At 58.1% G+C, this 27,744-nt stretch overlaps 14 protein-coding genes and 2 non-coding genes across 16 annotated transcripts; 13 read left to right on the top strand and 3 right to left on the bottom strand.

The window, feature by feature from the left end:
• Window positions 1-226: 226 nt before the first annotated feature.
• On the top strand, window positions 227-616 carry SCHCODRAFT_02504807 (uncharacterized protein; the record flags this gene model as incomplete). Its single annotated transcript, XM_050343156.1, has 1 exon — window positions 227-616. A coding segment is annotated over one exon (390 nt), but the record flags the coding sequence as incomplete, so codon positions are not given.
• An 857-nt stretch (window positions 617-1,473) lies between these two features.
• Window positions 1,474-2,359, top strand: SCHCODRAFT_02734814 (uncharacterized protein; the record flags this gene model as incomplete). Its single annotated transcript, XM_003031028.2, has 1 exon — window positions 1,474-2,359. One exon carries the CDS (start codon window positions 1,474-1,476, stop codon window positions 2,089-2,091), a length of 618 nt encoding a protein of 205 aa, XP_003031074.1. The 3' UTR covers window positions 2,092-2,359.
• Window positions 2,360-2,531: 172 nt separating this feature from the next.
• SCHCODRAFT_t143 lies at window positions 2,532-2,632 on the top strand. Its single transcript has one exon. It is a non-coding gene; the product is annotated as a tRNA-Pro (tRNA).
• A 192-nt stretch (window positions 2,633-2,824) lies between these two features.
• On the top strand, window positions 2,825-3,483 carry SCHCODRAFT_02628139 (uncharacterized protein). Its single transcript, XM_003031029.2, has 4 exons — window positions 2,825-2,926; window positions 2,981-3,015; window positions 3,068-3,088; window positions 3,148-3,483. Exons 1-4 carry the CDS (start codon window positions 2,879-2,881, stop codon window positions 3,359-3,361), a joined length of 318 nt encoding a protein of 105 aa, XP_003031075.1. The 5' UTR covers window positions 2,825-2,878; the 3' UTR covers window positions 3,362-3,483.
• A 104-nt stretch (window positions 3,484-3,587) lies between these two features.
• On the top strand, window positions 3,588-7,585 carry SCHCODRAFT_02628136 (FMN-linked oxidoreductase). Its single transcript, XM_003031030.2, has 15 exons — window positions 3,588-3,649; window positions 3,732-3,983; window positions 4,121-4,312; window positions 4,466-4,652; window positions 4,931-5,282; window positions 5,342-5,373; window positions 5,431-5,482; window positions 5,562-5,650; window positions 5,920-6,058; window positions 6,165-6,328; window positions 6,483-6,585; window positions 6,679-6,872; window positions 6,944-6,963; window positions 7,014-7,171; window positions 7,324-7,585. The coding sequence occupies exons 1-15, from the start codon at window positions 3,606-3,608 to the stop codon at window positions 7,449-7,451; spliced, it is 2,106 nt and encodes a 701-aa protein (XP_003031076.1). The 5' UTR covers window positions 3,588-3,605; the 3' UTR covers window positions 7,452-7,585.
• A 49-nt stretch (window positions 7,586-7,634) lies between these two features.
• SCHCODRAFT_02628134 (uncharacterized protein) lies at window positions 7,635-7,975 on the top strand (the record flags this gene model as incomplete). The annotated part of the gene is made up of 2 exons (XM_050345452.1): window positions 7,635-7,651; window positions 7,728-7,975. Coding segments are annotated over 2 exons (156 nt in total), but the record flags the coding sequence as incomplete, so codon positions are not given.
• Window positions 7,959-10,688, top strand: SCHCODRAFT_02580387 (uncharacterized protein; the record flags this gene model as incomplete). Its single annotated transcript, XM_003031031.2, has 3 exons — window positions 7,959-10,075; window positions 10,134-10,240; window positions 10,309-10,688. The coding sequence occupies 3 exons, from the start codon at window positions 7,959-7,961 to the stop codon at window positions 10,686-10,688; spliced, it is 2,604 nt and encodes an 867-aa protein (XP_003031077.1).
• Window positions 10,649-13,672, bottom strand: SCHCODRAFT_02543942 (P-loop containing nucleoside triphosphate hydrolase protein). Its single transcript, XM_003031436.2, has 5 exons — window positions 13,367-13,672; window positions 13,247-13,318; window positions 12,571-13,197; window positions 11,940-12,522; window positions 10,649-11,889 (listed from the first exon to the last, which is right to left on the bottom strand). The coding sequence occupies exons 1-5, from the start codon at window positions 13,448-13,450 to the stop codon at window positions 10,715-10,717; spliced, it is 2,541 nt and encodes an 846-aa protein (XP_003031482.2). The 5' UTR covers window positions 13,451-13,672; the 3' UTR covers window positions 10,649-10,714.
• A 481-nt stretch (window positions 13,673-14,153) lies between these two features.
• SCHCODRAFT_02505478 (uncharacterized protein) lies at window positions 14,154-15,165 on the bottom strand (the record flags this gene model as incomplete). The annotated part of the gene is made up of 3 exons (XM_003031437.2): window positions 14,154-14,911; window positions 14,963-15,051; window positions 15,104-15,165. The coding sequence occupies 3 exons, from the start codon at window positions 15,163-15,165 to the stop codon at window positions 14,154-14,156; spliced, it is 909 nt and encodes a 302-aa protein (XP_003031483.1).
• Window positions 15,166-18,247: 3,082 nt separating this feature from the next.
• Window positions 18,248-19,216, top strand: SCHCODRAFT_02628131 (uncharacterized protein). The gene is made up of 2 exons (XM_050345451.1): window positions 18,248-18,600; window positions 18,656-19,216. Exon 2 carries the CDS (start codon window positions 18,658-18,660, stop codon window positions 18,979-18,981), a length of 324 nt encoding a protein of 107 aa, XP_050199512.1. The 5' UTR covers window positions 18,248-18,600; window positions 18,656-18,657; the 3' UTR covers window positions 18,982-19,216.
• Window positions 19,217-19,414: 198 nt separating this feature from the next.
• On the top strand, window positions 19,415-19,487 carry SCHCODRAFT_t144. The gene has a single exon. It is a non-coding gene; the product is annotated as a tRNA-Val (tRNA).
• Window positions 19,488-20,680: 1,193 nt separating this feature from the next.
• SCHCODRAFT_01307335 (uncharacterized protein) lies at window positions 20,681-22,069 on the top strand. Its single transcript, XM_003031032.2, has 4 exons — window positions 20,681-20,696; window positions 20,759-21,025; window positions 21,083-21,142; window positions 21,201-22,069. The coding sequence occupies exons 2-4, from the start codon at window positions 20,882-20,884 to the stop codon at window positions 21,819-21,821; spliced, it is 825 nt and encodes a 274-aa protein (XP_003031078.1). The 5' UTR covers window positions 20,681-20,696; window positions 20,759-20,881; the 3' UTR covers window positions 21,822-22,069.
• SCHCODRAFT_02628123 (uncharacterized protein) lies at window positions 21,900-22,500 on the top strand. The gene has a single exon (XM_050345450.1). It carries the CDS (start codon window positions 22,111-22,113, stop codon window positions 22,327-22,329), a length of 219 nt encoding a protein of 72 aa, XP_050199511.1. The 5' UTR covers window positions 21,900-22,110; the 3' UTR covers window positions 22,330-22,500.
• Window positions 22,501-23,404: 904 nt separating this feature from the next.
• On the top strand, window positions 23,405-25,922 carry SCHCODRAFT_02628120 (nucleotide sugar dehydrogenase). The gene is made up of 8 exons (XM_003031033.2): window positions 23,405-23,443; window positions 23,503-23,520; window positions 23,571-23,850; window positions 23,902-24,192; window positions 24,242-24,617; window positions 24,841-25,027; window positions 25,240-25,436; window positions 25,674-25,922. Exons 1-8 carry the CDS (start codon window positions 23,413-23,415, stop codon window positions 25,701-25,703), a joined length of 1,410 nt encoding a protein of 469 aa, XP_003031079.1. The 5' UTR covers window positions 23,405-23,412; the 3' UTR covers window positions 25,704-25,922.
• Window positions 25,923-26,278: 356 nt separating this feature from the next.
• SCHCODRAFT_02310576 (uncharacterized protein) lies at window positions 26,279-27,004 on the bottom strand. Its single transcript, XM_050342335.1, has one exon. It carries the CDS (start codon window positions 26,808-26,810, stop codon window positions 26,295-26,297), a length of 516 nt encoding a protein of 171 aa, XP_050199510.1. The 5' UTR covers window positions 26,811-27,004; the 3' UTR covers window positions 26,279-26,294.
• On the top strand, window positions 26,399-27,508 carry SCHCODRAFT_02628117 (uncharacterized protein). The gene has a single exon (XM_050345449.1). It carries the CDS (start codon window positions 26,835-26,837, stop codon window positions 27,030-27,032), a length of 198 nt encoding a protein of 65 aa, XP_050199509.1. The 5' UTR covers window positions 26,399-26,834; the 3' UTR covers window positions 27,033-27,508.
• Window positions 27,509-27,744: the final 236 nt, after the last annotated feature.

The raw sequence follows: 27,744 nt of genomic DNA, 5'->3' as shown, positions 1-27,744 counted from the left end.
CACGACACCGCCCCAGCAGCGCGGCACCCCCAGCATGCTCCCCACGCCCCCCTCCACCCTCCCGCGCCCCCGAAACCGCGTCACCCGCATGCCCACGGACCCTGGCGAGGCCTCGACGTCCTCCTCCCCCTTCATGTCCGCCCCGCACGGCAAAGGCGTGGGGCACGTGCGCTCCATGTCCCTCACGGACATGCACAAGGCCATGAGCCTCTCCCTCACGCCGGACATGCTCCTCAGCCGCACCAAGTCGCCCGCGCCCTCCTTCGCGTCCATGGCGCCTGATCTTTCCCCCCTGCGCGAGGCGCCCGAGCTCCCGCCGCTGCGCGGGCCCGTGTCCTTCCCGCGGCCGCTCACGCCTGAGAGCTCGCTCGACAGCCGCGCGAGCTCGCGGGCCCCATCGCGCTCGGCGTCGCTGTACGAGCGTCAGGGTTCTCTGCACGAGCGCCAGGGGTCGTGGCCCGAGCGCAAGGGCTCGCTCTCGCGGCACACGCGCTCGCGCTCGTCGTCGATCATCAGCATGGGCTCGCGCCCCGTGAACCTGATGGAGATGTTCGACAAGGCGCCGTCGCACGCGGTGATGGAGGACGACGTCGTGCCGGAGGTGGCGGGCATCGAGCAGCTGATGGAGTCGGAGGAGCCGGTGTTGGAGGACCAGAGGCCGTGGGTGGAGAGGCCGAGGAGGAGCTCGGTGTTGTTGACGGAGGACAGCCCGAGGCCGATTGAGCGGCTGGGGTCGGTCAGTGTGGACACGGAGGAGAGGGAGATTGCGGCGAGAAGGATGGATGCGCCGTTATCGGCGGTGACGGAGGAAGGTCCTGGGCTCGACGCACTGGACATCCAGATGGTCGAGCACAAGGACGTGCCCGAGGACGCAAAGCCGCGGTCGCCTGCGAAGGATATCGCAGAGGCTGTACACGAGGAAGATGAGGAGAAGGACGAAAAGAAGGAAGACGAGGAAGAGAAAAGAGCAGACACCCCCAGGCCCCACGGCCCTCTTACCGAAGATCAAGCCCGGCGCCTCACACCGACCGTGGCTGGCAACGTCGCGCACCTCATCCGCCCGTCGATCCGCGCCGTCCTCCCCATCCTCTTCGTTCCCGCGTCCATCGCCGTGCACGCCGTCCACCGCGCGATCTACGACCCCATCCGCGTCATCGAGGTCGTGCCCGAGCTCGCGGCCGCGATCACGACCGCGGCGCAGGCGCTGGTAAGGCTGTTTGGCTCGGGTGACGAGGAGGCTGGAGAGGAAAGTACCCATGCCGAGCCGGTCGAGAAGTCGGATGCGCAGGTCGAGAAGTCGGACAAGGAGCCCTCCATGTCGAGTACGGATCCGGGATCCAGCCTGGTGTTGACACCGCCGACTGGCGAGCGCAAGCTCCCCGTCGTGATCGTGACCTCGCCCTCGGCGTCGCGGCTGTCGCTCGAGGAGGCTTGGACGCTCGTCGACGAGCTCGTTCCTGGCGACGACGACAGATGCGTCCCCTTAGACGACCACAAGACCATCGCCGTGCCCAACGAGCCGCTCATGATCGGCTGGGAGACCAACGGCGAGAGTCAGGACGAGCAAGACGAGCAGGACAGCCCGCAAAGGCTTTCCTTCAAGGAGGGTCACTCGGCCGGGGAGGAGCGTCTGCCCACGCCGTCGCCTACCTCGCCCCACCCGCGCGACTCCCACTCCCACTCCCCCAACCGCCCACCGCGCCCGCCCATCGTCATCGAGTCCGTGTCCTACGTCGCCGCGGGCTTCCTCCTCGGCGCCGTCTTCGCGGTCAGCCTAATGTCGATGCAGCGCAGGGCCGCGGTGGTGGTGTACGGGAGCTTGACGTAGGTGGTGTCTCAAACGGTGTGCGTTTGCCTTGCTCTCCCTGTCTGCCATTCCATCTATCCTCCTATCCCATCCTATCCGCCACACTCTACCACACCCTACTCATCTGTACGTGCGCTCCCTCTCCACACCACCTGTACGAAAAACGAGTGTACTATTTATGTATGTACATACGGGCAGGCCTCCCGACAGACAGCCTCTTTGGGCTCGATGCCTCTTTATCTTCTGCGTGCCTCTTCACCTTCTCCATGCCTCTTTGCCTGTAGCTCCTTCGGCTATAGACTTACTCACCTGGGTTGACTATGACTTTATGTACTATGTACCTCCTTTCGCCTTCGCCCCTCCATGTAGTGAACCTACGATGTGTATACCTGTATCGGTGTACGCACTCCTACGTGCACTTTACTTTTATCTTTACTTTCACCTTCGCCTTCACTTGACGTGTACTATTCTACGACCTTGTAACGCTACTATACGGTGTATAGAGACGAATTGAGATGATTTTATGGGATGACTGAGCGGAGAAGGCTTTTGCAGGGCACAATACTCTACAGTCCGTGCTGTGAATCATGCCGACCTGAGCCAAGTACTGCTCTTTACCTGGTTGTGCTCTGCCGGAAGAGTTGTTGTTGAAAGTGGGGTTCGAGTCGAGGTGCCTCTAAGTGCGCCAAGGGTCTGGGGCACATTTGCGCAATCTGTTAGATATGGCCCAATGGTCTAGTAGTATGATACGTGCTTCGGGCGTCAGCCAGCTTGCGTCTGCGAGTCAGTTGCACGGGGTCCCGGGTTCAATTCCCGGTTGGGCCCATACATTGATATCCACCTTGTTTTTCTTACCTGCGAGTAAAGGTACCTGAGCGCAGAGGGTCACGCAGATATGCAGGAGCCTCTCGCTCAGTCAAATTCCTTTTGCATATCTACAGTACATACATCGAACAGTAGTAATGAACATACAGCACAGCGTTCATCATTTCGGCGCCAAGGGCAACATATGTAAACACGCACTTCGTTCGGAACCATCACCCGGCTTCTGCCCGGAATCACATTAGGACCATGTCCTTCCTCGTGGGCTCGCTCTCTGGTGCTGTGGTCGCTGGAGGCGTGAGTGGAATAGCAACCGTCCTCGTGTGGTCCTCAGGCTCATTCGTACAGTAGTTCTACTATGGCTTCTCGAATCTAATCAACTCGCGGTGCGTCCTTGGACTGTCATCCCCTTCCACTCCAACTGACACGGTCCTCCAGAACGAGCGAACACAGGCGCGAGTGCGTAATGCACCTTTGACTCTCCCCCGTCCCCCATTCTCATCCACTCCGCCTCCCAGCCTTCACTCCCTCAGCGTCCGCCTCGTCGATCACCCGACGCTCGTTCCCGCGCCGCCCTCCGCCGCCTCGCGCGTCAGCGACAGCGACTTTGGCGACCTCGTGCGCACGCGGTGGAACCAGCAGCTGTCCAAGCTGTTCCTCGGTGCGCGGGATCTGGACCAGAGAGCGGTCGCGTGGGGGAAGAGCTTGCTGTATGGGCAGGAGGGGAAGTAATAGACCCAGATGCGTGGCTTGAATATATCCGTCCTGGACCCTTGTCTATCTACTGTCTGCGGAACGCGTTGAATGCACTTAGAGCACTCGGGTACCAGTGAAGGGTGTGATTTCTGCACGCGTCTTACCCTCGAGCGCTTGACGATGTCGTCGGGCCAGCGGCCCGGCCTATCATGAACGCCACAAAACTTCATCAGCGCGATCGGCTGCATCCACTATACTTCCCCGCCTCCATAGTTCCACGATGAGCGCGTCCCTTCCCCCGGGAACCGCCCCAGTGAAGGCAGAGTGCGCATCCTTCTTCCTCCCATCATCATCTTGCACTGACTTCCTTCCCTTCACCATCCTTTACCGTCTAACCGCACCCCAGGTACCTCATCTCCGCCAAACCCATCGCCGTGCCCGATGACGACGCGGCCGAAGGGGGCGCGGGCCACGCGCCCGACACCGCGGAGCGCGATGACCGAGACAGAGGGGACAGAGGAGACAGAGGCGGCAAGAAGAAGGGCAAGGACAAGAGCAAGCGCGGCGCGAACAAGGGCCGGCGGTTCGCGAAGATGCACGACGAGGTGGAGGTGTGCTGGAAGACGGCGAATGGGGAGACGTGCGAGTTTGGGGAGAGGTGAGTGGAGAGGGATAGGTGTGTGTGTGTGAGGAGGTTGCTGATTGTGCTTCTTCCTGTCGTTGCGTCTTCGTCGCATACCCCGCATCCTTCAATCTGCTCCTGCCAACCCTTCCCGCAATACCTCCTACCCCCAGATGCAAATTCACACACGACATCGCCGCCTACCTCGCCGCCAAACCGCACGACCTTCGCATCCCCCAGACCAGCGAAATTAGCACCGAAGCGCCATTCTACGTGCCCCCGCCCCTCGTCGTTGCCGACCCAGAGAACCCCTCTCTCGATCCACATACACGGTGTCCGATATTCGACACGATGGGGGTGTGCAAGTACGTGTGATCCTCCATGCTCGGTATATCCACCATGTTGACCTTCTTACCCTCCCTTTCTGCGACACCTCCACCTATTCTTTTTGTAACCTCTCTTCCCTTCCCACCCGTACCCTATCTCCCCACTCTCCCTCTCCCGCATCCCACCCGTAGATCCGGCCTCAAATGCCGCCTCCTCGGCGCGCACGTCCGCAAAAACGACGACGGCTCCCTCTACAAAAACGAAGCAGGGCTGCTCGAGCTCGTCACCGACGAGGAGAAGCGCGCACGGACGGTGATCTCGGAGACGGAGCTGAACTACCTGCACCCGGAGGTGCGGACGAAGCTGTTCAAGAAGAGGGTGAGTGCGTGGGTCTTTTGCTATGGTGGGGTGGGATTGTGGTGGCAAGCGGTAGTGGGTCGAGCGGTGATGCGTTAAGCGGCGGGTCGAGCGGTGGTGAGCCGAGCACTGCGTATATGCGCGTGCTAGTGCGTATGTACGCATAAATCTGCATATATGCGTGCGCTGTGGCACCGGCGTACATATGGTTGCATATATGCGCGTACTTCATATATGCGCGTGCTCCGTCATGCATGCGCGTCCCGCCTCTTCCACGCGCATATTGACCAACTTTCCAGTACGAATACCCCATCACGGACGCCTACCTCAAGGATCTCGAGAGCAAGAAGGTCGTCATCGCGGAGCCCGAGCAGGAGGAGCCGGGATGGGCGGGGAAGGCGGATGAGACAGACGCCTCTACAACTGCAGCATCGGCTTCGGACGGCCCGACGACTTCAACAGAGACACCAGCCGTACCCACTCTTGAAGTACCAGCCGTACCCACCCCTAACGCTCCAGTCGCCCCCTCTGCCGACGCCCTCATTACCCAGCGCACTGGTGCCGATCCCTCACAACTTGACGAGCCCATGGCCGTCGACGTGCCCTTCCGCGCGGAGGAGAAGAAGCGGTTACATTGGGAGGGGAAGACTTGTGCGTCTCTGCTCATTTGTCATATCGCGACAATTGATACTGACACCAATATTGGGTAGACCTCGCGCCGTTGACCACGGTGGGAAATTTGGTCAGTTCACTTAAAAGAAGGGTACGCAAAGGAGATCAGAAGCTAACCCGCCGAAAGCCCTTCCGAAGGATATGCGTCGACTACGGGGTGGATATCACTTGTGGTGAAAGTGCGTCGTGGTTTTGTCTAGCAGAGGAGGGAACGCCCCCCTGAGGGAACGCCCCGCTGACGTATCGTCGCTCGCTCAGTGGGCCTCGCGACATCCTTCCTCTCCGGCTCGAAGGAGGAGTGGTCCCTCGTGAGGAGACATCCGTCGGAGAAGATGTTTGGCGTGCAGGTGGGTGCATTGTATCGCTTATGGCCGTCATATCGCCCGTCGTCATCACATCACCTATCGCCATTATGCTATCGTTCTTTCGATACTTCGATTATACCCTCCCCATCTTCCTTCCAATATACTCTTTCATTCCATGCGCGCAAACTCGCTACACCGCCGCACGACTCTTTGCTAACGCCCTCCTCCCCTCCTCCCCCTTCCCCTTCCCCCTTCCCCCATTTCCGCTCCCCCCTGCCACCCTCCTCCTCCCACCTCACCCCTCCCCCCAGATGGCCGGCAACAAGCCGAACACGATGGTCCGCGCCGCCGAGCTGCTCAAGAACGAAATCGGCCCGCATGTCGACTTTGTGGACATCAACTGCGGCTGCCCGATCGACTTGGTGTACAAGACGGGGAGCGGGAGCGCGCGTGAGTGGGCAATTCCCTCGCTCGACATTGTCCGTGCTTGGACTTTGGGGGCCGGCGCTACATCTATCATTCTTGTCGCTGAAACGAACTGACCCCTCCCCCCTAGTCCTCGACTCCCCCGGCAAGCTCGGGCGCATCATCGTCGGCATGAACAAGGCGCTGGGCGACACACCGGTGAGCGTGAAGCTGCGCACGGGCGTGAAGGACGGGAAGAACAACGCGCACCGGTTGATGCCGCGCGTGGCGGAGTGGGGCGCGGGGATGATGACGGTGAGTGGGGGCTTGTCTGCAACGCATCCTGATAAGGAGAGGGTGGTGAAAGGGAGAGAGAAGGGGGAAGTGGAGAGGGAGAGGGAGAAAGAGGGTTGGAGGACAGGACGAGAAGGGGAAAAGAAGGAGCGCGGAATTGACCCCCGAACTCCAGCTTCATGGCCGCACGCGACAACAGCGCTACACGAAGCTCGCCGACTGGGACTACGTCAGGGAGTGCGTGCAGGCCGTACGCGCGTACGAGGCGGAGAAGAACCGTGAGTGCGCTTTGACTAATTCCTGTCCTTTTTCTACCGTCTCGGTGTCCTTCGACACATCCGAAGCGACAACGACCTAACCCTGTTCCGCAGTACCCAAGGTGCCCATCTTCGGCGGCGGCGACTGCTACTCCTCGCAAGACTATTGGACCGACGTCGAGACCACCGGCGTCGACGGCGTCATGATTGGGCGCGGCGCGCTCATCAAGCCGTGGATCTTCACCGAGATCAAGGAGCGCCGAGAGTGGGATATCAGCTCGAGGGAGCGGCTGGAGCATGTGCGGAAGGTGCGTTGCCGTCTTTTTCCTTCCCTCGGCCAGAGTCAATCGAACTCATCCATCACTCCGCCCGTCTATAGTTCGTCGAATATGGCCTGAAGTGAGTTTGGTGGTACGACGTGGAAGGTTTGCCATCTGACGCGTCTGTAGCCACTTTGGCGCGGATACGCCCGGCGTGAACACCACGCGGAGGTATCTCTGCGAGGCGCTGTCCTTCCAGTATCGGTATATCCCCATCGGGCTGCTCGAGCGGCTGCCGGGCAAGCTCAACGAGCGCGCGCCCGCGTTCAAGGGGAGGGATGATCTGGGTGCGTACCTCTTTTCCTCTCGCGTTCTTTCGAGGTTGGCGAGGGTCTGTCTGCGCTTTGTAGCGAGAATGCCCCATGGCGGGATGAAGGCCGGCGGTGTGAGGTCGAGGACGAGAGGGATACCCGATGCTAACTTTTTGTTCAATCCGCAGAAACCCTCCTTGCGAGTCCAGATAGTCGCGATTGGGTCAAGATCTCCGAGATGTTCCTCGGGCCTGCGCCGGACGCGTGGTCCTTCATGCCAAAGCATAAGAGCAATGCGTATGAGAGTCAGGGTTGAGCGTTGGTGACCTTACCGCGATCGCGCGTAACGGCAGTCTTATGTCAATACATCTGTCCCTGCTCTAGTGTATCTTCGCGAGATCTAAATGTATTTTTGAGCATAGAAATCTGAATGTGTTCGAGAACGAGTGCTACAGGATAGGTTCGTAACTTCGAGAATTTGGAGTGATGCAAACCAGAGATCGTCATAAGCGCTGGGTATGTGGGTGATACATGTAGACGGAGTTCGGCATACGGGGCTACAGTCCGGGAGATTAGGTACGATACATGTTAGTCTCGTTCCCATCCCATGTGTCGCGGGGGCCTGCGGCCCGGCCCACGTTCCTTCGGTTCAGGCACAGACAAAAGTCGGAGCCCGCGGGCGACACAAGGTCTGGTGCATTCGGGGCGCCTTTCCTAGGGTGACTTCATAGGTCAAATAATATTACTGTTGAGCGCCGGAGCACGCGTTGATCTGCACACGTGCCTGCGCCCACACTTGTTCCCACCTACCATCTTGAGAACAATGTCCTCGCCCAGCCGCAGTGACTCTGAATCCGAGTCCCGTTATGACGACGATGTACCCGAATCATCCGGGTCAGATTCTGATCTCGACCCTTCGGCTGCTCAGTGTCCCTCTTCAAACAATGATCACGATACAATGGACATCGACTTATCTTTCGATGCTGCACTCCCAATGAATCCATTCGTCGCTCGGGTGCGCCGCGCACTGCAGGGGATACAGGCCGCAGGACTAAGCTTACCGGAGCTACTCGATGCAGTCACCTGGGGCGATCAGGCTTGCCGGCGCGATCCTATCATTTCGGGGGCGTGCCGATCTCTCATGCAGAGCGATTTATTGCCTTCGATGTTGCAGAGATGGGCGAAGCCGCCGAGCACCGCAAAAGGGCGACGCCCGGAGGGCGGGTCGGCGGCTGTGAAGGAGGCAGCCCGGGCAATTGTTCAGGACGAGCTGCTGGACGAGATCAAAGCCGTGTCTGCTCATGTTCTGCAATCCAACGACAAGCAGGACCTGACTGCTGAAGAGCTTACCAGCATTCGCTTCCACGACATCATCCCTCGTGTTCAGTCCCTCGCGCCAGGCGTCTGGAATCTCCTACGCTCCTTGGGCTACAGCAAGCGCCAGGAACAGCATAATACGCGAAAGAACCCGGACAAGGTTCGTTCTGGCAAGAATTTACCATACCCTTTGCTCACTGGACATCCGAAGACCATATTTACCATTGTATCGATGCTCTGCTACACGCGCAACAAGAACTGCGGGCGGTATCAGAAGGCAATGAGTATTTATGTCAAGTTCAAAGGCCTGACAGCAAAAGCTTTCGACACCCTACACTCCGTCGGCCTCGTCATGAGTCACAAATGGACCGGAAACGCGGTCGACAAGATTTCGCAACGCGCAATGAACGAGGTCGTCGCTCTCATGCAGGCAAACAGTGCCTGGCTCATCTCGCACGACAACGTCCAGCTCCCTTTCCGCGTATTTTCGCAGAGGCTCGACAAGAACACGACTTTTGGGAGTGGAACCGCTGCCACTGTCTACTTCAAGCGTAGCGCTACGCCCCTCGCGTCCGAAGTGAACGCCGAGCTGAAGCGCACGCGCGCAGAGGGGCTGAACAAGCCGCTTGACTTGCTTTGGATCGCAGAGCGCGAGAACGAAGTTGCGCCGCACTTGCGCATGCAAGCGATACACGAGATCCTGCGTGTCATTGTCGAGGCTCCCGAATTCGACTTTGCCACATATTCGGACAAGAATAATGCTTGTCTCGAGCGCCCGCCTCCCCGCTTCGGCCTGCCATTCGGGGACGAGCACCGCACTGTACAGCGCATGCTCGGTACGGTGAACATCCCCGAGGCGAGCTATGAAGACAACGATCGCCTGATCGAGGAATGGCTGTCCCAGCTCGACCTCTCAGGCCTGGAGAAGCAGGAGGAGGTCGGGCTGCGGCGCATTATCTTCTGGATTGGCGACCAACTCACCGTTGATCGCCTTCGTGGACTCTTCAAGTTCCATGCCGAGGAGTTTAATTCGTTCGACCGTCTCGATTGGCTCATTGTCGTCTTCGGCTGGCTTCATTTGCAGATGGCCTTCGCAAACTCTCTCCACAAGCAGTATGTCGGCACTTCGCACGGATACGGCCTCGCGCGCGTCTTCGATCTCTTGAACCTCAAGGGTCTACACAAGGTTCAGACGAAGGGTGTTTTCTACCATGATCTTGACGAAGCGATTTGCCACACTGCAGAGGCGCATTTTCGGGTCGATTGGAAGGGTGTGGCGGGGGTAGACGATCTCGCGGAGCTTCGCAATCGCAAGGGTGACGAGCTGTTGAAGTTGGCTACACGCATACACGATGAACGGGCATCAGGTGCTGCGCTCAACGCGATGGACGAGATGGACGAAGACGAGCGGGACGAGCGCTTGCGTCAGGTCTATATGTGGAACCGTGATGTTGTGCATTACATGGTCCTCAACGAGGCTATCAAGCGTGGTGACGTAGGGACCATGGAAGACATGTTGCCCTTCCTCCTCTTCCGCTTTATTGGTGGAAACAATAACAAGTATTGTATCGAAGTCCTCGAATTGATGCAGGGGCTCTATCGCGAGTGGCCTGAGCCAATCTGGTGTGTCACTCGTTTACGCACCGATCCCTGACCACCTGCTAACATCCGCCTTGCATAGTCGCTTTGTACGCGAGCATTGCTGGCTCGTCAACATGTCTGGAACAGCCCAAGGCTTCTGTCCTGTAGATCAGGCCCAGGAGCACAATATCAAGGATATCAAGGCATGTTTATCTTGCTCCTATGTTTGCCACATAATTCTCAACCAACTGAACAGGTTACGTATCGCTCCGAAGGGCCAAGCATTGACTGGGCATTCCTCAAAAAGATGCATCCTGCTATACCGGTCATACGAGAACTGAGTAAACATATGGAACGGGAGTTTAGGACGAACACGCGTGGATTGAAGCACACAGTTCCGAAGAAAGACCAGGACGTGCGCACGCTTCAGGCGGTATACGAGCAGGCTGACTTGCATACCCATGAGTGTGGGCGCACGCTGAAACCAGGCAAGAAGGATACGGCGAAGGACTTCTTATCACTTGGTCTCGACAAGCTTCTGGGTGTACTCGAGCGATGGGTTAGTGGCCGACTGTACACGCGACGCACCGACGAGGACTACGAGGTGCTTAGTGACGAAGGGAGTTCCGATGAGGAGGCCACTGAGGATGTGTAATTATCTCAGAAATATATAAACAAGCTCTACCGTACAAAAGGATCATCAGTCTTATCATAATCTCTAGGTCTCGAGCTACGTGCAGTCGAGAGATGCAGTTGGGTATTAGAAGGAGCATTGTGTATCGTGTTAGGGATGAAAGAATAAGGAGACATTGAGTAATGAGTCTCGCGTACCGCAGGAGAAGCGGAAGCCTCCGCAGTTGGTGCCGAGTTCGAAAGACGTGGTGGAAAAGAAGATAACAATGACGAGCCTTGCGAGGATATGTGACCTGCAGCCAGCGCTGGATGTAAGGCCCCAGCAGGTGTAAGTGGGTATCGCGTGGTTGGAGAAGAGGGATAGAAAGTTCGGAACGATGGTGACCATGCAGCGCTCGCCGTCGGGATGGGAGGGGTTGGTCGAGAAGGCGGTGCAGGCACAGCATGGCGCTTGGCGTAGTTGGCTGCGTAGAGGGCTTTCCGAGCGTCCTTCTCGGCCATCGCGCGCTCCCTGGCCTCCTTCGCAAGCCTCTTGGTCTCCTCCCGTTCGGCCTTTGCGAGACGCGCGTGGTCGCGCTCTGCTGCTCGAACCTGCTTAGCTTCGGCAGCGACCATGGCCTCGGGTGAGCAAGCGGCAAGTTGCTGAGCCGCCGTTTTCTTCGGTCTGCCTGTACGACGAGGTTTCTTGTTTGAGTTCCTTTCCGACTCGAACTCGAACACGACCTTCTGGATTAGCGCCAGGACTTCAACTCCGTACTTGTTGTGATACACCCAAGGGGGCTCGAGGGTGGCGAGATCAGCGGGCTCGACAATCTTGTTGTTCGAGGCGAGCTTCGTCAGCGACTGGTCCGACAGCAACGCTTTGGCTGGCAGCGTGCTGTAGGGGAAGTCTCGTGCACGCGTGACCCCACGCCAGCGCTCTAGAGCTGCTCGAACGCGCTTCAAAAGGTCGCCCTTGCGAGCGGGGCCATATTTACGCCTGACGAGTGGTCGCTTGCCATCTTTCTGAGGTGTCGAGGCAGGTGTCGTTTGTCGGGATTGAACAGGAGTTGACGGCCGGTCGAGCATCTCGGTCGTAGGGGTGGACGATAGCGACGTTTCCGTGGGATGAGCTGATGTCAGCGCCGTCTCGGGAGTGATTGGTGTTGGCACGGTAGCTGATTCAGAGCCCGGGATGGGCGGAGCCGTGCCCTCGCAGACGTCGCAGCAGCTTCCGGTCGGTGCTAGGGTGCAAATGAGCAAGTCATATCGAATAGTGCAGCGAACAACTTACCACGTCGTCCGGGAGGGTTGTCAAAGTACGTGTCTGACGTGACACGTCTACACGTCGACTCCGTCACGTACTTGCGTAGCGAGAGGTCAATAACCTTACCCCACGTCATTTGACTGTCGGGGGTACGGCTCGGCTTCTTGACGCCTGTGGACGTGCCATCCTTCCCGCCGTTCGTGCCCGCTGTGACCTCCGCTGCACGACTGGCATCATCGCAGGGCACCACTACATCCCCACTAGCAGCATTGCCCTCCTCCCCCACGCCATCACCCCTCCCCGAGTCGTCGGACTGGTCAACGGCGGGTAAAGCCTCCGCATCGCCATCTTCCAGTTGCACGTCGCAGTCGGCATTGAGATCGTCGTTAGCGAGTACATCGTCAGCGTCGTCGTCGGACCAGTCGTCGGCAGCCTTTTTCTTGGGCTTCTTCTTCTTCTGTAGCCTGAACGCAGACTTCTCCATCAGGAGATACGCGCGGCCTTGCAGGACAGCATTCCGCACAGCGCGACCCGCACGCTGCAGGTAGATGGACAGCGAGCGTGGGGCACCGAGTTGTATGACTTGAATGATGTCGGGGATATCAGCACCCTATAGGACACATCAGTTGACGCCAAAGAGCAGGACAAGTGCGCTCACCATGCCTGCAGCCTCCGTGGCTATGAGGATACGGATACGACCGTTCCGGAAACGCCGCATGATCCTGCGCTTCGTCCTGTCCTTGCGCACTGCGTGGAGGAAGTCGACGTGCTTGCGAAGGTGCCGCGGGAGGAGCTTGCGGACCTCGCGGCATACCTCTTGAGTGCCGTTGCGCGAGTTTACGAACACGATGGTCTTGACGATGTCATCCGGCTTCTTCGCGTTGACCGAGAGCAACTCTTTGAGAGCACTGTAATCGTGCGCGCTGTCGATGAAGCGCACATGCTGCGTGATGTTGGGACGGTCGTTACCGAGGTTGATAAAGTACGACTCATCAAGATCGATGTGTAGCTTGTCGCAGACTTCGTTCAGCGCCTTCGGGGGTAGGGTGGCCGTTGCGGCAAGGAAGGGGACGGTGGCAGGGAAGAGAGCGCGTAATTTGTTGAGGCTCCCGTAATGCTTCCTGAAATCGCCGCCCCACTGGCCGATACAATGCGCCTCGTCGATGATGACCGCGCGGATGGACCTTTGGAAGTCGGAGGACGTGAGGAACTTGCGAAACGCGTCGTTCTCGAGGCACATCTCCGGTGATGTGAGGAGGGCACGATATTTGAGCGCTTCGAGATTCTGATAGACTGTGAGGGAAGCGCAAATACTTGAGAGCTTCGACACACACCTGCTTGACCTTGCTGTACGTGTCCCCGTTCACCGCGGCAGCCGCGATCCCAGCGTCGCGGAAGCGACTTGCCTAGCATATATTAACGCGGGCCTGCATATTAGCGATCGCGGGACGTACCTGGTCATCCTGCAGGATCTTCAAGGGGGATATCACGAGCACTGTCGCGTTGGTATCGTACTTGAGGGCCAACATGAATGGCATTGTCTTGCCTGAGCCGGTACCAGCGATGAGAACGCTGTCGAGACCGAGGAGGATGGCCTCTGTGATGTCGATCTGCCAGCCATGCGGCTCGTAGTGCCAAGTCTCGATGAAGAGCTCCCTGAGGCGGGCTCGCGTCGCGTCAGAATCATAGCTTGTCTTGCGGGTCGCCCGCCTGCGCGCCTCGTCAAGGTTGGCGGCAGAGCGCGCCTTGTTCGCTTCGTGCCGGTCAGCCGACTCCGCATGCGACTCTGTTGACTTCGCAGAGGCATTCCCAGGCGTCGTCATCGGTGATCAGCGCGTCGATAAATACAATAGTAAGGACGGTAGAGTGCGCGATGCGCGTTGAGAGAGGGACAATGGACGCGTTCAGGACGCGTCGAGCTTGTTGATGCGCTGCCCGCGCATTGAAATTCGATTTTTATTTCAACTATGAGGTCACCCTAGGAAGAGGCGACCGAATGCGCCAGACGTTCGCTCCGCTCACGGGCTTCAACTTTCCAATACCGCCGATATACCGCCCTCGTGGACGCCATGTTTCCCGCGTGGAGATGTGGGTCCAAGCAGGGAAGACCGTGGCGGGGCGAACGGCTGGGTTCGAGACTAGATACATGTAGGATAAGTGCATAGCACGAATCGATAACCATACACAGACTAAGAGAGGAGAGAAGAGAATCGCGAAGCCACTGGCAAGACAGAAAGTCACTCAAAAGCGCATCGCACAATATTCGACGAAGGTGATCCCGATCGTCGCCGCTTCAGCGCGCAATGCGTCGCTGATCTCGTTCTTGAGCTCGATCTGGAGGGGGTCTTGGTGGTTGGCGGCGTAGCGCATGCGCAAGGCCGCAACGAGAGTCTTGACGTTGATCTTGGAAGGGGGTATATCCAGAGAGAGAGAGCGCAGGTTGGGTAGCCTGGCGAGCTTGAAGGTGTTGACCAGTGGGGTCTGCAAGCTCGTATTCGATTTCAGCTCCAGTGACACCAGGCTAGCCGCCGCTGTCGAGCAGAGGTAGTTCTCTAGCCCCTTCTTGTCAAGAAAGGTGAGATGGAGGGAGAGATGCGTGAGTGTGTTTGCTGCCCGCCTACACAGCGTGTAAACATTGGGCTCCGTTTCTTTCTTCGCATCCCCGGCGGCGTGATATACGAACTTGACGAGCCTCGACGCGATCAGACCCTTGCTGAAGGCGTTGACCTGCGCGCGAGCTTCTGGAGTGATGTTGGTAGTGCCGCCCTTGTTTATACTCAGGAAGACGAGGTCGGGAGCGTTAATGCGGAAGGGAACGACAGCGTTATCGGACAGAAGTTGGTTGATCTCAACACCGAATGGGGTCGGCGGAGTGTGCGCGGAAGCTTCCGCCTCTATGAGCTGAGCCATCTTCGCCGCGCTGCCCACCTGGCAATGTAAATGCCAGTAGGCGTGCGAATAATGGGGGGCAAGCCCTGCAGAGGGAGTGGCAGGACACACTGGCGGAGAGATGAGTCTGAAAATACACATAGTTGTCAAGCAGTACGTACATGTTCTCGTTGGGGGAAGGATGCTGAGAATGCCTAATTCCTGCTTCCGCGCGAGCTTCTTTGGACGGCCGGGGTTGCGACCGATATGTCTGATGTCGTGAGTAAGTAAACAGCTTGAGTGTGGCAGAGCTTCGTACTGACCCTGCTGACGCCGTATAGGAGATGACAGCCTTCTTCGTCCTCTGCTTCCGGTCTGGAGCCATTGAGATGGGTGATGATGAGTGAGAGATAGGTAGCTTTGCCACTGGGCTGTAGTCAGATTGCTTGGTGGTACTCCCGGTCGAAGCGAGTGCCGTTTTATATCCAGCGGGAGGCTGGTCTATGTCTAGGCGCTTCTTCCTTGCCGAGTGACGAGGAGTAGCGCCAACTATCACAAATCATGTGGCGAGAGACGCTACATCGTCCAGAGGGTCGCCGAAAAAGCTGTTCAAGTTCACAAAATGAGCATCCACGAGGCGTTGCGAAGCTGACCTTTATGGCCCTACCATTGATGGCAGAGCTTCCTGAGGGACGCGTGCAAAAAAGGTACGGATTTCGTGATGGCGCCTCTGATGCCACAATGGACGCTGTATGCCACGAGCTGTGGTCTGCCAGGACCTTCGGCGGAGCTGTGCTTGGGCGCTGCGGAAGGCGCTGCGCATATCAACGAGAGAATCAGTGCAAGGACCAAGCAGAGGTTCTGAGAAGCTGAAGGTCCAAAAACCCGGGTAACAATTGCGTTGCTACGGCGCGGCGACCATGGGGAGCAGGTCCAACCGGAGGAGTCACGGTTCGTCACAATGAACCGGAAGCATCCGCCGCCCGTTGATCCGGATTAGGCGCCGCTGGTTAAAAGCGCCCCGCTTCTTGCCAGAAACCATCTTCGCCGGATACAAGTCCAACTGGCTACCACGGGACGTTGCACCGGATGTGCTCTCATCAAGCGGACGTTTGCAGCTCTCCTCTGTTCGGGGGTTGTACGTGTCATGCTGTAGATTGAGAACCAGGGCGCAGTGTACACTATGTGGTAGTCGGGTCGCCACTGCCGTCGTTGCTTGGGTCGTCGGCTAGACGGCTCAGCCAACGTCGGCTTGACCTGACAATGTTTGGGCCCACCAAGGGGTACGGATGGCTTGGTAACTCTCCCAGTCGTACGCCGCGGTGGGTGGACTTGAGTATCCAAGCAGGCACTCACGTGGCGCCGTCGATGCTGCTCATCTGCCCCATCGCTTTTGCGGTGGCAATGGGAGTTAGCGGAGGTGCCACACGTGTGTTTGTAGCTACGTTTCTACGTCGTCAGGGATGTCTCTCGCCTTCGGACGCGTGGCAGAGGCGACGCAGTATTCGTGGTATCGGCGAAGGATCATCGTCGTCGTCGGACACCGGGCCAACTGGCTACCATGGGTCTGCGTTGGATGGGCTCTCCCGTAGGCAGGCGTCGATATATTCCTCTTGGAATAGGTCGTGCGCCCTGCTGATCAAAGTGAGGAAGACATGCGCGGCGTACACTATATGGTAGTCGGGTCGCCACTGCTGTCGTTGGCTGAACCATCGGATAGATGGTCCATCCAGCGGCAGCGAGACCTGACATCGTTCGGGCCCATCACGACTACGAATGGCTAGGTAACTCTCCCGGACGTATCTCGTGGTGGGTGGTCTTGTGTCCACCAAGAGCGCTTTCGTGGCGCCGGTGATACCATTCCTTTGCTCTATCGCTTCGGCGGCAGAACTGAGGGTGGTTGAGGTGCCGCGGAAGCGCTCTAAGCTGCAGCTGTGCGCTGCCAGTGATGCTACCCGCCTCTTGGCGCGTGGCGGAGGCGGCACACGGTATGTGGCGTCGGCGAAGGGTGAGTTAGCTCTCCGTGGACCGCCCTAGTAGCTTGCTCCTCCATAGGATCAGCGAATGGATCGTTCTGCAGAGGCTTCCTGGCCCTTCGCCGATATCGACGGCCAATATTTGGAACCTCTTCCTCCTTCGGAGGATTTTACTACTGACATATTTCTTAGGACGCCGTCGTCGGATGCAAGCCCAACCAGCTGCCATGGGTCGTTGCGCCAGATGGGCTCTCCCGTAGGCAGGCGACGACCATGTGCTCCTCGGGCAGGTCGCGCGCCCTGCTGAACAACATGCGGAAGACAGCTGTGCGGCGTATACTATGTGGTAGCCAGGTCGCCGCCGTCGTCGTTGCCCGGGTCATCGTGTAGATGACGCGGCCGACGGCGACGAGACCTAGCATCGTTTGGGCCTATCGCGGGTACGAATGGCTTGGTAATTCTCCCGGACGTACCCCGCGGTGGGTGGACCTGCGTTCATCGCGAGCGCTCGCGTGGTGCTGTCGAGGCTACTCTCACTTCGGCGAGGGGTTGGGAGTAGCGGAGGCGCTGCGAGGGATCTCGCGGTCACAACTGCGTACCGCCGATGATGCCTTTCGTCCTCGCACGAGAGGCGGAGGCGACACGCGGGCTGTGGTGTCGAACGACGCGAGGTTGCTCTCGGGGCTGATCCAAGTAGCTAAACGTCCTTGCGTATGTTCAGCGAAAGGAGCTTCTCCTTCGTAAGACTCCTCAGTCCTTCGACAACGACGGTTAATCTTTGGAACCCTCTCCTCTTTCGGAGTACATACTGCGCTCATCCATCCCAGTACCTTGTTTGATCACATGCGATAGTTGCACAGTATACGAATGTATATGGAGGTCGAACAAACCAAGGGCAGCCCGATTTCAACTTTGACCGCGAGGATCGGCGTTTGCCGGACCTTCAGCTCAACCATCATGAGCTGTCAATCCTCGCCATCCCTATCCCTATCGGCCCTTTGAAGGTGCTGCGGCGCGAACGAGCGCCCTCATTCGTGTCCCAGTGAAGACGAATAACGATGGTCTTCAAGCCTGCAATCACAGGCCTTAACACGATAACGTGTTTGCCACTGCGAAGGTCGCTCTCGAGTCTCCCGGCATTCACTAGCTATGTATAGGTAAATGCTCTACCGCCCTGGGCAGCCCTTCTGGGCGGTCTGCGGCCATCACTCTTTCCCAAGCGGCGTCGCTTACCCAACTCCCGGCATCTTCTACGGTCTCCAATCTCGCAAACGCGCCCCCTTTCGCCTCAGCCAAGCGCCTCTGACCACCTAGATTGCAATCTACGCCTCCTTAACCGAGCCTACGCGTTTCCATCCGAGTCCATCCGTCCGCACTCAACCCTAACCCTCGAGGCTTATCCTTTCCACTACCGGCTATTAGATCACAATAACACCAATAGACCGCATTCAGTCCACCAATAGATCTCCTTCCGCCCAGGGCGCCGACATACGGCCGGCTGCCAGCACATTTCGCACCCCCGCCTGTCTTCGCGCGCGCGGGCCTGACGCAATGTAGCCCGCGCGTGGGTAGATGTCCACGTATTCTTGGGAACGGCAGTGCCGTCACGGTTCTCGCTGACTTACTGCATTCCATGTGTGCATCGCATATATAGGCCGGCGTGGGCGCGGGGGCTTCGACTTTGTGACTGCCGCCTCTGACGCGAGGCGCTTCATGAACACGAGTGCGGCTTGAGGCAAGGCGGCCTTTGTTCTCTCGCGTACTTGTAGCGCGGAGGTCCTCAGCGTAGTTGGTGCTTCCTCCTTCATCTCGTCCTCGCACGTCGCGAGTGCTCCTTTCCGCAAGTGCGTCCATCGTTCGCAGTGGTCTACCGTTTTGGCCGCTGACGGTCCCATCCAGAGATGCAATTTCACTTGTGGCTATACCTCCTCACGCTGTACGCCCTCCTTGCGGGCGTACATGGCCTGATCCCCGTCCCGCCACACGCGAAGGTTCCTGTATATGCCCACGGCGATGTACTACCGACACAGGCCGCGAGCCCACCTCCCGGTGTCTCCCTCGCCCCGACGCCGGTACGCGGTGAGACGGGCATGCCGCAGGACTCAGCGTCAGCGCCAGCCTCAGTCGAGGTCGAGCCAGCCGCGGAACCCATAGCACCGCCCGAGCCCGTCGAGACCCGCGTCCGGTCCGCCAAATTCGCCAGGCGTAGGCGAGCGCATCCTTGAACGCCATCCCCTGCGTCGCTTCCGCAGTGGACTTCGTGAGCTCTCCATGTTTTTCACAACCTTTCTGTACGTACTATCCTGCCTCCAACCCACGCCAATGCCTCACCTTCCGCTAGTCTTGACAGACAACTAGACGACATGTATCAGTATGCCTATTATCCTTTAGACGGACACTGTATCGTAAACCTCCCGCACGCTATGCCTGCATGAATCAATCACGATTGGACGATGCCCATGCTTGGCCTGATGAGATGTCGGTGCTTATTGAGACGGCAGTACTCGATGAGAGAAGACAATCTATTATATCAGCCAGCGCCTTGTCGCCCTAGAACGCCAGCGAAATCATGCATACAAATTCTTCGCTGACACAGCCAGTCCGTTCCTCTAGCGTGCACAGGCCTTTGATAATAACATACAGCCAATGCTCGTCATCGGTTCAGTGGTCTAATGGTTATGATTTTCGTCTCACACACGAAAGGTTCCCGGTTCGATCCCGGGCTGAACCATCGGAGTCGATACGGTATTTTTTGCTTCAAAGAATCGCTTCATTACTGGACGGGCGGATACAGACTAGTACTCGCAGCCTGCAGAACGCAGCAATATCGCCGATGCGACGATGCCCCATAGTATGCGAGTGCGAGTGTGTGGCAGAGAACTGACGATCAGTATGTGCTGCCAGTGATGCCAGCCGCCTCTCGGCGCGCGGCAGAGGTGGTCCATGATATGTGGCGTAGACGAAGGGCGACTCAGCTCTCCGTGGATTACCCATGTAGCTCGCCCCTTCATGGGACCTGCGAACGGATTTCTCCTCGGAGGCTTCCTGGCGGCTCGCCGATATCGATGGCTATTCTTTGGAACCCCTTCCCCCTCTCGGAAGATTTTATCAGCTTTTTACAGTCCGACCAAATCTATCGTCGGCAGTCCAGCTAGCTATCAGGGGACAATGCACCGGATGTGCTCTCATCAAGCAGACGTTCGCAGCCTTCCTCCTCGCGGGGATTGCGTGTGTACTGCTGTAAATGAAGACATTCGCCATGGACAGCAAATCCATCTAATCCTTGAGATGCTCTTGCCACTTGTCCCCACGATGTTTACCATTGTTTGTTTATGTACGAGATCGTATAATTACCATTTTAAGACGTACGTCCCTTTACGGAGACTTCGCCTGTCCTCCTCTCGTTTATAGGCCCCCGCAGGATGATCGCATCTTCATCGCACCCGAAGCATTACACCGTCTACGATGCCCCACCGTGCTTGAAAGCCTTCAGTTTCCAAGCCTTGCCCTTATCACCTCGGCCCGGGCGCCCCGCTTCCCTGTCTCACGCTGACGACAGCGACCGCAGCTCCTTGGCCGCGAAGTATCTTCGTGACCTCCTTCTCCTCCTTCGCCCTCAATATCCCTATCAGTCCTTACCGTCTAGAATCATCTCATTCTTTCCCTGCTTCCACATATCATACATCCATCTCATTCCTCTCGAGGTCCTGCTCGAGCATAACTCAAAAGCCCCCCGCCAAAATCGCCCGCTAGACGCGAGCATCAGAAGCCCCCCTCGCCTTTAGACGCGAGGGAATAGTATTGCGTCGGATCGCAGCACGAGGGGATCAGCCTTGTCTCTTTCACCGCGCACCGCATCGTATCCCGACGACCGCACCGCATCCCGACGATAAATCGTCATCTGAGCGCCCAGGGTCGAGATTACCGGTGCTCGCGACCAGTGAGTGCGGCAGCCACGCCTCCTATATACATAGTATGCTGACGCGGCCCCCTCATGGGTAGCAGCCCCGCCGACTCATTACGGACTCAACTCGTGACGGACGGCGCCTGTTTTGCACGGCGGACCTTGACAGAGTCTTTCACCCCGTCTGCCATCCTCGACATCTTTTCCTGAAAGAAGTATTGATGGAGGCATCTGGCGCGACGATGGGTCTTCGCCCGCTTCCCTTCTTCCATATGCCCTTTGGAATCTCTGGCCCGGCACCAGCGGATCTCGCACCAGCACCCCGCCCACGCGTTTTGCGGCGCTCGCGCGCTCGGATTCCGCAGGTGCGTCCTCTAGATGTATATCGCAGAAGACCGACGTCTCACGAAACCTCGCGATAGACCTTTGCACTCTCCCGTGATAATCTCTTGAATTCCAGCTCCCGTTCTGCAAGCAGCTTCGTGCGTTCTCCTGCCTCTCCACAATATCCCTACGACTGATAAACAACGCCCTACGTAGAGCACCGCATATCGTCCCGCAGAAAATGTCTCGACGCCAACTCTGCTCCACACTCCCGCTTCCCCGCCAGCAAACGTCGACGCCATGGACGTCGACCAGGATATACCCCATTCATTCCCCTCTCACCCGCTCTCCTCGCCCTTTCCCGCTAGCACCCTCCTCTCGCCCACCTCCAGCCCCCTCCTCGACGACCTCGACGAGTTCAGCGGGCTCGCACAGCTCGATATCCCGGCGCCCATGATAAGCACGGATAATGCCTATCAGACCCACTCGCAGCGACACGCGCCACCGACTCAGGCGGATGTCGCGATCCAGCCGCACGCGCACGATCATCTGGAGCCTACGCCCCTCGCCGCGTCGCGCAAGTGCGCCAGCAACCGGAACTCGCTGAGCAGGCCATCAGGCGATGCTCATGCGGCGCGCGGGAGCGGACGCTGGGAGGGGATTTTGGGCTCGGATGGTGGTAGTGGGGAGCTGCTAGGCGCGGGGGCGTGGAGTGGGGCTGCACCAGCGACTGCGGCTTCATTGCTCGGGAAGGGCGCTAGAAAGCGGTCGAGCGAGGATATCTCGGGTGCGACGTTCGGGGGCTTGGAGCTGACGCGGCGGAGGAGGATTGGCTGAGGGGTTTTAGAGGTGCGTCGCGGAGGGCGGGCACTGCTGCACGATGGTTATACACGGTTGACATCCCGTTCCACCGCCAGGGTGGCATATACATATCGCAAGGTCGTATACTTTTTCTCCTTCCTCCTTCAACTTCATGTTGTACTGGGTTTAGTGTATTGGACGCTCGGCCGAACTTAATGGTAGTTTACACATCTGTATAATAGATTTTGCAAGGATATGCGGAGTTGCACAGGAGGCGAGGGTGGTTGTGATCTTGAATGAGGGACGATAGCTGCCGTTGGTTCGCATGCTGGCATGTTGCCTTCATTCAGTGCTAGATGTGCGTGCGACGCTCGTACGTCCGCGCGTCGGACAAGGCCGTTCTAGTTGGTGTCCTCATTATGTAGGATGGCCTCTCGTCGCCGGCGTGTGCGTTGTGCCCGCTCATGCGGTGTCGGTCCAGGGCGCATCGGCGCGTCTGAAGTCGAACATCCGGAGGGGACGTGAGAAAAAGCCGGGCGCCTAACACATTATCCAACCGTTGTTTCAACCATTATAAGTGACGAAAGATCGCATCCAGGGCTCTCGGAACAAGTTTCGTAGGACACATACTGACCTGACTACCTTTTGCACTTGAAATTCACGATACACATTTTTGCGAGCGACGCCTAAGGGACCCCCCGAGCTTGCGAGGGAGGGAAAGGCGGAGCGAGCAACACTGACTAACCCACGATGCATAGGGCTGGTTCCCCGACCAAACAAGGACAAAGAGTTATCGCGAAAAGTGACGTCATAACGTGGGCGCCAGCAGGCGCGCGCGACGCGGTCACGCGTCAGCGTGCTTGGCGTGACGCGCGCCCATAACCACCCACCCATCCCAGACATGCAGTAAAGCGCTGTAGATCACGATGACCACAATCCCATACCCAAGACGAGGTATGGTATCGCCATATAGCACATGGAGGGTCGCTGCAAGCAGCCTCGTTCGCGGCGTCGATGGCTCGATGTCAACATTTAATGCATCAACCGCTTGCGTAATTGCAGGCGCACCCCTTTCAACCCCTGCGTTTAGGGAGAGAACAAAAAAGCACCGATTCTTCTCTCCCTCTTTCTCTCATGAGATTTGGATTTCAAAGCGTGATATATGGGTGCGGCATCTCAACTTCCACATGAGTGTTCAGTGTTGCTCGCTTGGTCTCAGCGAGCAACACGTGGCTTGCCACCAACTATGTTAGGTTGTATTGCTTTATACTGCCTTATTTGAGCTCATCTTTGGAACATAAGAGAGGTAAATAGTGCTCTATCAGGGCATCCGGCAGCAAACACACCTTGAAGACCGCACTCAGGAGACAGAAGATGCAAAGACGACGATTTGGGAGGAATAGTACGGCGCCTTCCGGCTCACACGGCCCGTACAGTCAGAATACGGCTGGGGGACGGTGCCTCACGGCGCCTTCCGGCTTTTTTACTAGGCCCCATCCGGAGCACGTGGGCGCGGATGGATGGACCTCGACCCGACGCGTCCAACTGTCAATTTAGCTTGCGGCGCCCCAGGCCCTGACCCATCTCCCCTCTTTCCTCCCACCACCACCACCGCCGTCCCCCAGACATGCCCGTCGAAGTCAAGAAGATCTGCTGCAGTGAGCACGCCATCCCACGCCCTGCTCATCATCGCTCACGACGTGTTCCCCCATCTCAGTTGGCGCAGGATATGTCGGTGAGTGCGACGCGTTGCCCCCCTTTCCCCGCGCTGACTATCGCGCCAAGGCGGGCCTACGTGCGCGGTCATCGCGCTCAAGTGTCCCCACATCCAGGTCACGATCGTCGACTTGAGCCAGCCGCGCATCGACGCGTGGAACAGCGACAACTTCGACCTGCCGATCTACGAGCCCGGCCTAGTCGACGTCGTCAAGGGCTGCCGCGGCCGCAACCTCTTCTTCTCTACGGACGTCGACACGAGCATCAAGGAGGCCGACCTTATCTTCGTCAGCGTCAACACCCCGACGAAGAAGTCCGGCGTCGGCGCGGGCTATGCGGCGGATCTAAAGTGCGTGCTCCAAAGCGTATTTCCCCCCTCCGTGCTAACCCACGCGATCAGCTACGTTGAGCTCGCGACGCGCAAGATTGCGGACATCGCGGAGACGTCCAAGATCGTGGTCGAGAAGTCGACGGTGCCGTGCCGTACCGCGGAGTCTATGCGCACCATCCTCGAAGCGAACTCCAAACCCGGCTGCCGCTTCGACATCCTCTCCAACCCCGAATTCTTGGCTGAGGGGACTGCCATCGCGGACCTCCTCGCGCCCGACCGTGTCCTCATCGGCTCCCTGCAAACGCAGGAGGGGAAGGATGCGTGCCAGTCGCTCGTCGACGTGTATGCTAACTGGGTTCCGTGAGTCCACGTACTTCCTCGCTTCGCCCGGTGCTCAAATCGCTCCCAGCCGCGAGCGCATCCTCAGCGTCGGCCTATGGTCCTCCGAACTTTCCAAGCTCGCTGCCAATGCCATGCTCGCTCAGCGCATCTCCTCTGTCAACGCCCTCTCCGCCATCTGCGAAGCCACAGGCGCCAACATCGACGAGGTTGCGAACGCTGTTGGCTACGACTCGCGTGTTGGCCCCAAGTTCCTCAAGGCGTCCGTAGGCTTTGGTGGCTCGTGCTTCCAGAAGGATATCCTGAACTTGGTGTACCTGTCGGAGTCGCTGCACTTGCCGGAGGTCGCGGCCTACTGGCGTCAGGTCGTCGACTTGAACGAGTACCAGAAGAGACGGTTCGGCAAGCGGATCGTGGACACAATGTTCAACACGATTACGGGGAAGGTGAGTTGGTTCCATGGGTTGTTGGGCAGCTGTATGCGCAATTTTCCGGGGTATATGTGCTGAAATTACCGCATATATGCGGCTGATACTCTGGATATCTGCCTGCATCTCTTCCTTGCAACGCAGACCTCTTTCCACGAACACCCCCTCACATCTCATCATCCGTGGACCCGCTGCCTTGACCCTTCCCTGCTCGCCATCCACCTACTAACCCTCCCCCTAGCGCATCGCCGTCCTCGGTTTCGCGTTCAAGGCCGACACGGGCGACACCCGCGAGTCCGCCGCGATCACGCTGATTCGCGACTTCCTATCGGAGCGCGCGCGGGTGAACGTGTACGACCCGAAGGTGACGGAGGAGCAGATCTGGTTGGACCTGGACGAGGCGCGGCCGGATTTGGGGAGGGAGAATAGTGAGTGTTCGGGTTTTCTTCCGTGCGGCGATGGAGGGGAGAAAACTACACGCTGGTGTCGTTTCTGCTGCCTTTGGGTGCCTATATGCGCTCCTTGTTATCGACCTCCTTTCCCCGATCCGTCACATACTCCTTTTGCTCGCCCTGGACCCCTGTCTACCGTGTAACCTCTGGCTGTATGCGTCACAAACATCTGCTAACCCTCATATCAGTCCAGAAGCAGGTCACGATCTGCCACTCTGCCATGGAGGCATGCAAGGACGCGGAGGCGATCGTGATCGCGACCGAGTGGAAGGAGTTCAAGGAGATCGACTGGGAGGCCGTGTATGCGAGCATGAAGAAGCCGGCGTTCGTGTTCGACGGGCGGCTGTTGCTCGACGCGCAGCGGTTGAGGGAGATTGGATTCAGGGTGAGTTGTTGAAAGCCTTTTTGTTTTGGCTGTGAGCTGTGTCCCGCTTGTGCGGTGTTTTCCTTCTGTGAGCGGACGTGGGAAGGTTGGGCAGAGTTTGAGAATGCGGCTCGTCCGAGGTTTATCTGTCGGACGCAGACGATGTGACGAAAGGGCAGGCGCTATCTCGGTCTGCGCGATGTTGAGCAAGAGGAGCGGGTGATTGATGAACTCTATGCTGACGGATCTCTCATTTAGGTCACCACCATTGGACGTCCGTCCGTCTAGAGGACGACGCCACGACGCTAATGAAGAGGTGACATAGATGTCAGACGTGAAGTTGAAGATGAAGATCGTCGATTGCGTCGAAGGGAATTGCAATGCCCCGCCAACGAACTGTTGCTGTCGCCTTGGGAAGGATAATGTTCTGTATTCCATCATGTCTGGCTCATTGTGTTCTGTAGACTATCGTAGGATGTGGTTCTGAATATTAGTATTTATGGTCGAGTTGTCGTGCGTGGACCTGTTCCGCCAATCGGTTCACAACAGTGATGGTATTGTGATTTTTTGTGTTATCATGCATAATTGTAGCTGAGAGAGCTTCCGCGATACCTCGACCACTCCCAGATCCATCACACAAGTGATGAAGCAAAGGAGTGGTATCAACAGCGCCGCGCAAGCGCTCGTGGTGGACACAAGACCACCCACCGCGAGTACGTCCGGGAGAGTTACCAAGCCGTTCGTAGTCATGATGGGCCCGAACGATGTCAGGTCTTACCGACGTTGGCCAAGCCATCTACCCGATGGTCCAGGCAACGGCGGCAGCAGCGACCCAACCACCATATAGTGTACACCGCGCAGCTGGCTTCCTCATGTTGATCAACCAGGCGCACAGCCTCTCCGAGTAGAAGAGGACCGCCGCCTGCCTACGGGAGAGCTCATCCGACGCATGCCCATGGCAGCCAGCTGACCTGGTGTCCGACGACGGCGACCTAGAGGATATGTCAGTAGTAAAAAACAAATCTCCAAAGGAGGAAGGGGTCCCAAATATTGGCCGTCGATATCGGAGAAGCGCGAGAGGCCCTCGCAGAAGTATTCCGTTCGCAGGCCTCCGCGAGGAGACTCCGCTACTAAGTAGGACGTTCCTTCGAGGGCCAACTCGCCCTTCGCCGACGCCACAAATCGTGTACTGCCTCCACCGCGCGCCAAGAGGCGGGTAGCATCACTGGCAGCACACGAATGTGGCTGGGAGCGCTTCCGCTGCACCTCCACCATCCCCCGCTGTATCGCCGAGGCGATAGAACAAAGGAATGGCATCAACAGCGCCACGCAAGCGCTCGTGGTGGACACCAGACCACCCACCACGACATACGTCCGGGAGAGTGACCAAGCCATTCGTAGTCGTGATGGGCCCGAACGATGTCAGGCCTCTCCGACGCCGGCCGAACCATCTACACGATGGTTCAGGCAACGACGGCAGTGGCGACCCGACTACCATATAGTGTACGCCGCACAGCTGTCTTCCTCACCCTGATCAGCAGGGCGCACGACCTATTCCAAAAGGAATATACCGACGCCTGCCTACGGGAGAGCCTATCCGGCGCATGCCCATGGTAGCCAGTTGGCCTGGTGTCCGACGACGACAATCCTTCGCCGATGCCACGAATACTGAGTCGCCTCTGCCGCGCGCCAAAAGGCGAGAGACATCATTGACGACGTAGAAACGTAGCTGCAAACACACGTGCGGCACCTCCGCTGACTCCCATTGCCACCGCAAAAGCGATGGCGCAGTTGAGCAGCATCGACGGCGTCACGCGAGCGCTCGCGATGGATACAAGTCCACCCACCGCAGCCTACGACTGGGAGAGTTACCAAGCCATTCGTACGCCTTGGTGGGCCCAAACGTTGTCAGGTCTCGCCATCGCTGACAGAATCATCGAGCCGACGATCCAGGCAACGACGGCAGTGGCGACCCGACTACCACATAGTGTACACCGCGCAGTGGTTCTCAATCTACAGCACGACAACCGCAACTCCCAAAAAGAGGAGAGCTGCAGATGTCCGCTTGATAAGAGCACATCCGGTGCAACGTCCCGTGATAGCCAGTTGGACTTGTATCCGACGAAGATGGTTTCTGGCAAGGGCTGTGGCGCTTATAAGCAGCAGCGCCTGGGCCGGATCAGCCGGCCGCAGTGTTCCGGTCCATTGTGACGAACCGTGACTCCTCCGGTTGGACCTGCTCCTCATGGTCGCCGCGCCGTGGCAACGCTATTGTGACCCCGGTCTTCTGACCTCGAGCTTCTCAGAAACTCTGCTTGATCCAACCACT

This window comes from Schizophyllum commune (assembly GCF_000143185.2).
Source record: "Schizophyllum commune H4-8 unplaced genomic scaffold SCHCOscaffold_7, whole genome shotgun sequence".
NCBI classification, from domain to species: Eukaryota; Fungi; Basidiomycota; class Agaricomycetes; order Agaricales; family Schizophyllaceae; genus Schizophyllum; species Schizophyllum commune.
The sequence above is the reverse complement of the archived record's forward strand: the minus strand, read 5'-3'. Positions and strand labels throughout refer to the sequence as shown.

What these genes read in the sequence shown, in the direction of transcription:
- SCHCODRAFT_02628139 (XM_003031029.2), top strand. Translation starts at nt 2,879, where the DNA reads ATGTCCTTCCTCGTGGGCTCGCTCTCTGGTGCTGTGGTCGCTGGAGGC. An exon ending in TCGAATCTAATCAACTCGCG is followed by an intron (nt 3,016 to 3,067) that starts GTGCGTCCTTGG and finishes ACGGTCCTCCAG; the next exon opens with AACGAGCGAACACAGGCGCG. An exon ending in ACGAGCGAACACAGGCGCGA is followed by an intron (nt 3,089 to 3,147) that starts GTGCGTAATGCA and finishes TCCGCCTCCCAG; the next exon opens with CCTTCACTCCCTCAGCGTCC.
- SCHCODRAFT_02628136 (XM_003031030.2), top strand. Translation starts at nt 3,606, where the DNA reads ATGAGCGCGTCCCTTCCCCCGGGAACCGCCCCAGTGAAGGCAGA. An exon ending in GGCTGGAGCATGTGCGGAAG is followed by an intron (nt 6,873 to 6,943) that starts GTGCGTTGCCGT and finishes GCCCGTCTATAG; the next exon opens with TTCGTCGAATATGGCCTGAA. An exon ending in TTCGTCGAATATGGCCTGAA is followed by an intron (nt 6,964 to 7,013) that starts GTGAGTTTGGTG and finishes ACGCGTCTGTAG; the next exon opens with CCACTTTGGCGCGGATACGC.
- SCHCODRAFT_02543942 (XM_003031436.2), bottom strand. Translation starts at nt 13,450, where the DNA reads ATGCCATTCATGTTGGCCCTCAAGTACGATACCAACGCGACAGTGCTC. An exon ending in CGTACAGCAAGGTCAAGCAG is followed by an intron (nt 13,198 to 13,246) that starts GTGTGTGTCGAA and finishes ACAGTCTATCAG; the next exon opens with AATCTCGAAGCGCTCAAATA. An exon ending in CAACCCTCCCGGACGACGTG is followed by an intron (nt 11,890 to 11,939) that starts GTAAGTTGTTCG and finishes TTTGCACCCTAG; the next exon opens with CACCGACCGGAAGCTGCTGC.
- SCHCODRAFT_02628131 (XM_050345451.1), top strand. Translation starts at nt 18,658, where the DNA reads ATGCAATTTCACTTGTGGCTATACCTCCTCACGCTGTACGCCCTCCTT.
- SCHCODRAFT_01307335 (XM_003031032.2), top strand. Translation starts at nt 20,882, where the DNA reads ATGGAGGCATCTGGCGCGACGATGGGTCTTCGCCCGCTTCCCTTCTTC. An exon ending in CGCGCGCTCGGATTCCGCAG is followed by an intron (nt 21,026 to 21,082) that starts GTGCGTCCTCTA and finishes ACCTCGCGATAG; the next exon opens with ACCTTTGCACTCTCCCGTGA. An exon ending in CCCGTTCTGCAAGCAGCTTC is followed by an intron (nt 21,143 to 21,200) that starts GTGCGTTCTCCT and finishes CGCCCTACGTAG; the next exon opens with AGCACCGCATATCGTCCCGC.
- SCHCODRAFT_02628123 (XM_050345450.1), top strand. Translation starts at nt 22,111, where the DNA reads ATGCTGGCATGTTGCCTTCATTCAGTGCTAGATGTGCGTGCGACGCTC.
- SCHCODRAFT_02628120 (XM_003031033.2), top strand. Translation starts at nt 23,413, where the DNA reads ATGCCCGTCGAAGTCAAGAAGATCTGCTGCA. An exon ending in GTGTATGCTAACTGGGTTCC is followed by an intron (nt 24,193 to 24,241) that starts GTGAGTCCACGT and finishes AATCGCTCCCAG; the next exon opens with CCGCGAGCGCATCCTCAGCG. An exon ending in TGAGGGAGATTGGATTCAGG is followed by an intron (nt 25,437 to 25,673) that starts GTGAGTTGTTGA and finishes TCTCTCATTTAG; the next exon opens with GTCACCACCATTGGACGTCC.
- SCHCODRAFT_02310576 (XM_050342335.1), bottom strand. Translation starts at nt 26,810, where the DNA reads ATGGCTTGGTCACTCTCCCGGACGTATGTCGTGGTGGGTGGTCTGGTG.
- SCHCODRAFT_02628117 (XM_050345449.1), top strand. Translation starts at nt 26,835, where the DNA reads ATGTCAGGCCTCTCCGACGCCGGCCGAACCATCTACACGATGGTTCAG.